A 7,289-nucleotide genomic window follows, 5' to 3' on the forward strand; every position below is an offset into this window, starting at 1 on the left:
TTTCCGATACGGAGTCTCACTCTGTCGCCCAGGCTGGAGTGCAGTGGCATGATCTCAGCTCACTACAACCTCTGCCTCCCAGGTTCAAGCAATTCTCCTGCCTCAGCCCCCCAAGTAGCTGGGACTACAGGTGCGTGCCATCACCCCTATTTTTTTGTATTTCTAGTAGAGATGGGGTTTCACTGTGTTAGCCAAGATGGTCTTGATGTCCTGACCTTGTGATCCTCCCGACCTTGTGATCCTCCCACCTCGGCCTCCCAAAGTGTTGGGATTACAGGCATCAGCCACCAAACTTAGCCTCTATACCTATTTTTAAAAAAATTCAAACAGTACGCCAAAAGCCCCTGCTAACACAAATTTTCTGTCCTGCTATCAGATTGGAGTTTACAATCTATGGTTCACCATAGTTTTTTACAAGTAGTAAAAGGCAGAGCTGAGACTCAAACTCAGGCAGAGGTTTCAAAATCTGTGCTATTAGCACTTCAAGTCACACAGAATTTGGCTTCTCCTAAAGCTCAAACATCCTAAAGATGGCTAAAAGCCAGCAATCACAAAAGGGCATAATGAATGCCACAGCGTCAAAGCTCAGTATCTTTTCAATCTTTTTGATAATTTTATGTACAACCCCAGCAAGTTTAGTCAGTATTCTCAGTGTGCATTACATTAAAAGCACCGATACAACTGGCACAGCAAGTGAAGTGACTTAAAAACATGACAGAAAGCAGGCACCAGAACGAAAACAAAGGACAAAAATCCAGTAGTTAGTGGTCATAAAGTTAGCATGAAGGTTTAAGTTAGGGATTGGCAAACTCTAGCCCATGGGCCAAATTCAACTTGCCCAGTAGCTAAGGACGCACTTTACATTTTTGGATCATTGGGAAAAACGTGCACATACACAAATAAGAATGTGTGACAGAGACTAGAGCTGGCCTGCAAAGCCTTAAGATATATATAGAAAAGTTGTTTACTTTAAACAGCACCATATACATATCAGAAAATCAAAGACCTCTATCCATTCAAAAATATATACTTTTTTTTCTTTTGCGACAGGATCTTGCTCTGTCCCCCAGGCTGCAGTGCAGTGGTGAAATCCTGGCTCACTACAGCTTTGACCCCCGTGACTCATGCATCCTCCCACCTCAGCCTCCCAAGTATCTGGGACCACAACATGTGCTAACATGCCTGGCTAATTTTGTTCATTCTTTGTAGAGACAGGTCTCACCACACCCCACCCCATTCAAAAATTTATTGAGTACTTACTCTGTGCCAGGCCCTATCTCAGGCACTGTAGATGTATCAGTGAGAAACTGTTTTTACATTCTAACTAAATAAAGGGTATTCAAAGTGATCACTCAGAAAGCGGAAACCAAGGTTCCAGAGCAAGTGGTTGCAAGGCCCTCTGTAGGCAGATATTCCTACCTGCACAGCTTCTTTAGGGCCAGAGTTGGTTTTCTGGCTCTCCAAACCCAGGACCTAGCATGGGTTAAAGGTATATTGCAGAAAGGAAGGGAGTGAACTGAAAAATGGCAGAGTAAACCCAAACATTTCCAGAATGGACTATATAGGAGATTAACAATGGGCCCTATGGTTAGAGGTGCATACTCTTGAGTATGCCCAAAAAACTAAATTGTTGCCGGGCACGGTGGCTCACGCCTGTAATTCCAGCACTTTGGGAGGCCGAGACAGGCGGATCACTTGTGTTCAGGAGTTCAAGACTGGTCTGGCAAACATGGTGAAACCCTGTCTCTACTAAAAATACAAAAAATTAGCCAGGCATGGTGGTGGGCACCTGTAATCCCAGCTACTCGGGAGGCTGAGACAGGAGAATCGCTAAAATCAGGGAGGCGGAGGTTGCAGTGAGCTGAGACTGTGTCATTGCACTCCAGTCTGGGCAACAAGAGCAAAACTCTGTTTCAACAACAACAAAATACAAAAATTAGCCGGGCATGGTGGCGGGCACCTATAATCCCAGTTACTCAGGAGGCTGAGGCAGGAGAATCACTTGAACCCAGGAGGTGGAGGTTGCAGTGAGCCAAGATCACGCCACTGCACTCCAGCCTGGGCAGGAGAGACTCCATCTCAAAAAAACAAAAACAAAAATAAAAACAAAATCTTCATTTGCTGTGTACATACAACTTGATGATAATGTTAAATGTATTCCTGAAGAATCTGTAGGCCTACACACATGCTAACAATTAAGAGGGACTTCTTTCAGGTAAGTAGATTTTCACTAGGCTAGCACTCAGCTTTCTTTCATCCCATGGTTCAGTAGAAATGTGTCCCAACTAGTAACAATCAATATCGTTGAAAACCTTGTCTAATTCTCAGGAAGTAGTGTGGAACATATTTAAGGCCTTCCATGTTGAGATGTGGTCCCACATCAAAGCCTTTGAAAGTTAATAACAAAAATATGGCCGGGTGCGGTAGCTCATGCCTGTAATCCCAGCACTTTGGGAGGCCAAGGCAGGTGGATCACCTGAGGTCAGGGGTTCAAGACAAGCCTGGCCAACATGGACCCTGTCTCTACTAAAAATACAAAAATTAGCTGGGTGTGTGGTGGCAGGCACCTGTAATCTCAGCTACTCTGGAGGCTGACGCAGGAGAATCCCTTGAACCGGGGAGGAGGAGGTTGCAGTGAGCCATGATCGTGCCACTGCATTTCAGCCTCGGTGACAAGAGCAAAACTTGGTCTCAAAAAAAAAAAAATTTTTTTTTTAAAGTACATGTGTATTTTTCACTCACTCTAATGAGCCAAGTAACTAAATCTCTATTGTCTATGATTTGCCATGTCAATCAAGTCAAAAGATTAATGACAACTATAGGACTGAGTCTTTCCTCCCCCACTCTAAATCAGTCTATTTTAAAAGTTTCCGAGATGTTTTCTACAATTTGAAGTATTGCACTTAACAGTTTGTTCCAGGCACAGTGGCTGGCTAATGCCTGTAATCACAGCACTTTGAGAGGCTGAGGTGGGAGAATCACCTGAGTCCAGGAGTTTGAGACCAGCATGGGCGACACAGCAAGACCCTCATCTACACACACACACACACACACACACACACAAAATTAGCTGGTCATGGTGATGTGCGCCTGAAATCCCAGCTACCCTGGAGGCTGAGGCAGGAGGATCGCTTGTGCCTAGGAGGTCAAGGCTGCAGTGAGCCAGGATCTCTCCACTGCACACCTGCCTGGGTGGCAGAATGAAACCCCATCGCTAAAATAAAAATTTTTAAAATAGATTCATACTACAGATTTACATCTGGTAAATTTATTGTCTTTGCTTTATTTGTTGTATGTGAATTTTAAATGTCTGGGATAATTAATGATGATAATTACTGATCATTTACAAGTATTTAATAAAACAAAAACCCTTTGCTCCTCCTATTAAATAACAGCCTTACCAGCAACTCCAAACACGAAACTATTATGAAACAAGATATCATATGCCAAAGTTGTCCTGGGGGAGGCTTCACTCTCACACAAATAGCTGGATTAATAGTATGTGAGTAAAGACAAGTTTCTCCACTTATCACAAACAGTATCTTCAAGTGCATGGTCACTGAAGAGTTAAAGTGACAGCAGGCTAGGCAGGCCACAACAAAATCATTCCAATCCACTCCTAATACCCAAAAACAAAGCTGGCCGCCTGCTCCGGAAAGATGGGAGTATCCAAAGAAACCAAACCCAAACATCCCGTAATAAAAACTCTTGTGACGACTTCCCGGTTAAGGGACACGCCGGGTTTCCTACTTCACTTCCTAAGTGTCAGGCCCCAGTGTGGGCGAGCCAAGGTCCCCTCCCTAGGGAGGCTTGCGGACCTAGTGCAGGGGAAAGACATGAACAAGACCCCAAAGATCTAAGTGTAGGGAAGACTCTACACTCCAAAATAGAATTGAGCAGTCTGGAAAAGAAAAAGTTAACTCTGCCAGGAGGGGTCGCGGGAGATGTCCCAGAGGTGACTCTAGCTAGACGTCAGGGAGAGGGAAGGCTTGCGGAGGTCAAAGAATCCTTCGAAAAGAGATGGAAAGTGACGGAGAAAGGCAGAAGCGAACCCACTGGGCGCCACCCCACTCCCGTGTCCCGAGACGCCCCGGCCCCGCCCATACACCCTCCCGGCTTCCCCGGCGGGGGCCTCGGAGGCAGCGGGGGAAGTGGGGAATTCGGTGATGCTCCCCTTTCAGAGCCGAGGAGGCGGGAGGGTGCGGCGTCGCCCATCGCCCGGCGAGATCCGGATGGGGGCGACTCGGGTCCCACCCAGCCCCCTGGGAGGCTGTGATGCCGCGCTCCACGCCCGCTACCGCGCGGCAGACAGCTCCCCACCGAACGCGGACACTCACTTTCTCGTGGAAGATGGACTCCATGTTTATTTGTCTGGAGCCAACTGCCCCCGCGCGGAACCACCCCCTCCAGCTCCGCCCCCTGCCCCCTCTCCTCCGCCCACCCGGCCCCTCCCTGGCCCGCCCCGGTCTCCCCGCCCACGTGCAGTATGTAGACCAATCAACCGTGAGGATGCGAGTCACGTGGAGCAGAGAGCGAGTGAACGCCGGCGACACGTGACCTTGGTAGCGCGTCCTCCTATCTTCTGTTAGCGGGCCTTCTGGGGGATGCTACAGCGCCACCTGCTCTCTGGAGGATCTCTTCCGCTTCCCATCCATTTCTTTTTTTTTTTTTTTTTTTTTTTTTGAGACGGAGGTTACCCAGGCTGGAGTGCAATGGCGCGATCTCGGCTCACAGCAACCTCCGCCTCCTGGGTTCAGGCAATTCTCCTGCCTCAGCCTCCTGAGTCGCTGAGATTACAGGCACGCGCCACCATGCCCAGCTAATTTTTTGTATTTTTAGTAGAAACGGGGTTTCACCATGTTGACCAGGATGGTCTCGATCTCTTGACCTCGTGATACACCCGCCTCAGCCTCCCAAAGTGCTGGGATTACAGGCGTGAGCCACCGCGCCCGTCCATTTCTATGGATTCTTAGGTTTCTGGCCGGAGGTTTGGACCACTCACCCGGGTTCTATGTTCTTTTTGTTTTCCACTTTATTCGAACTTTCTACTGTGTTCAAATAACTATTATCTTTCTCCTCCTCCTCCAATGAAAGTTTGTTAAGCAAAAGGCATCATTACTTTCTCCCGAAACCTAGCACTTGTATAAAAATGTTAGCTAGGCCAGGGGTGGTAGCTGACACCTGTAATCCCAGCACTTTGGGAGGCCGAGGCAGGCAGATCACCTGAGGTCGGGAATTTGAGACTAGCCTGACCAACATGGAGAAACCCCCGTCTCTACTAAAAATACAAAATTAGCTAGGCATGGTGGCACATGCCTGTAATCTCAGCTACTTGGTTGGCTGAGGCAGAATAGTTTGTAACCAGGAGACGAAGGTTGGGGTGAGCTGAGATTGCACCATTGCACTCCAGCCCGGGCAATAAGAGTGAAACTCTGTCACACACACAAAAAAGAAAACAAAAAAGATAGCTAATATTCATATAGGGCTTTCTATGAGCTAGGCACTTTTCTAAATGCTTTACATATATTATCAAATTTAATACGGCAAACTTTGTTTTTTTTTTTTTTTTTTTGGGACGGAGTTTCGCTTTTGTTACCCAGGCTGGAGTGCAATGGCGCGACCTCGGCTCACCGCAACTTCCGCCTCCTGGGTTCAGGCAATTCTCCTGCCTCAGCCTCCTGAGTAGCTGGGATTACAGGCACGTGCCACCATGCCCAGCTAATTTTTTTGTATTTTTAGTAGAGACGGGGTTTCACCATGTTGACCAGGATGGTCTCGATCTCTTGACCTCGTGATCCACCCACCTCGGCCTCCCAAAGTGCTGGGATTACAGGCTTGAGCCACCGCGCCCGGCCACATACGGCAAACTTTGATGTCGGTGTTGATGTTATTCATACACATGAGGAAACCAAGGCACGGAGAGATTAAGAATAGTACAATGTCCATGGTCAGGTAGTAAGTTACCTTGCCAGGATTCAAATTCAGGTGGCTTGTTACCAGCATAGGTATTCTGGTCCCTTAGAGGGAAATTAGAAGTGCAGTGAATTATGTGGGAAACGGGGAGGTAGCAGCGGTTTGATGAAGCTTAAATGGAAGGATAGGTGCAGATCTTGCACCTGGAAACCAGATTAAGGTTCACTTTTTTTTTTTTTTTCTGATATGTAGTTTCTCTCTGTCGGTCTCACAAACAAACAAACAAACAAACAACAACAACAAAAAAGGCCAGTCACGGTGGCTCTCGCCTGTAATCCCGGCACTTTGGGAAGCCAAGGCAGGCGGATCACCTGAGGTCAGAAGTTCAAGACCAGCCTGGCCAACATGGTGAAACCCCGTCTCTACTAAAAATACAAAAATTAGTCAGGCGTGGAGGTGCGCGCCTGTAATCCCAGCTACTCAAGAGGCTGAGGCAGGAGAATCGCTTGAACCTGGGAGATGGAGGTTACAGTGAGCCGAAATCTTGCCACTGTACCGTAGCCTGGGCGACAGAGCGAGACTCACTCTCAAAAAACAAAACAAGGCCGGGCGCGGTGGCTCACGCTTGTAATCCCAGCACTTTGGGAGGCCGAGGTGGGTGGATCACGAAGTCAAGAGATTGAGACCATCCTGGTCAACATGGTGAAACCCTGTCTCTACTGAAAATACAAAAATTAGCTGGGCATGGTGGCGCGTGCCTGTAGTCCCAGCTACTCAGGAGGCTGAGGCAGGAGAATTGCTTGAACCCGGGAGCGGAGGTTGCGGTGAGCAGAGATCGCATCACTGCACTCCAGCCTGGGTAACAAGAGCGAAACTCTGTCTCAAACAAAACAAAAGAAAACTGGTCTTCCCACCCAGCCTTTTAATATGCAACTACTGGGCACCAGGAGGTTCTACGCATACATCGGGATATACTAGGGTGGCCACGTTGCAAGACACAGGTGGAGGCAAGGGCAAGAGGACAATGGTGGGAGTCGCCATGTTGGGGGGACCCAGTTTCTAACAGCCTGTATTTGCATATTAAAGGATGCCAGCCTGGGTCTAAAAGCCAGGGCTTTCATGATACACAGGAAACGTTTCTGGAGCTGCTTTTAAAAGAGAGGAAAACTTTTCAAGGACCCCTTTTCCTCTCTATCTGCCTAAAATAATTTCTTTTTATTTTGTTTGAGACAGAGTTTCACTCTGTCCCCCAGGCTGGAGTGCAGTGGCGCAATCTCTGCCACTGCAACCTCTGCCTCCCAGGTTCAAGCCATTTTCCTGCCTCAGCCTCCCAAGTAGCCAGGGCTGACTACAGGCGCTAATTTTTTTATTTGTAG

General features: G+C 47.9%; 1 protein-coding gene across 1 annotated transcript in view; it reads right to left on the reverse strand.

Moving 5' to 3' along the window:
• Positions 1–4,429, reverse strand: part of ATXN3 (ataxin 3) — a 44,660-nt gene extending 40,231 nt beyond the window's left edge. Inside the window, exon 1 of the mRNA XM_037745196.1 lies at positions 4,338–4,429. Coding sequence (XP_037601124.1) covers positions 4,338–4,361 — 24 coding nt within the window. The 5' untranslated portion in view covers positions 4,362–4,429. The remainder of the gene's footprint in view (positions 1–4,337) is intronic.
• Between the last annotated feature and the right edge of the window lie 2,860 nt (positions 4,430–7,289).

The sequence above is a fragment of the Cebus imitator genome, unplaced genomic scaffold (assembly GCF_001604975.1).
Source record: "Cebus imitator isolate Cc_AM_T3 unplaced genomic scaffold, Cebus_imitator-1.0 Scaffold193, whole genome shotgun sequence".
Classification (NCBI taxonomy): Eukaryota; Metazoa; Chordata; class Mammalia; order Primates; family Cebidae; genus Cebus; species Cebus imitator.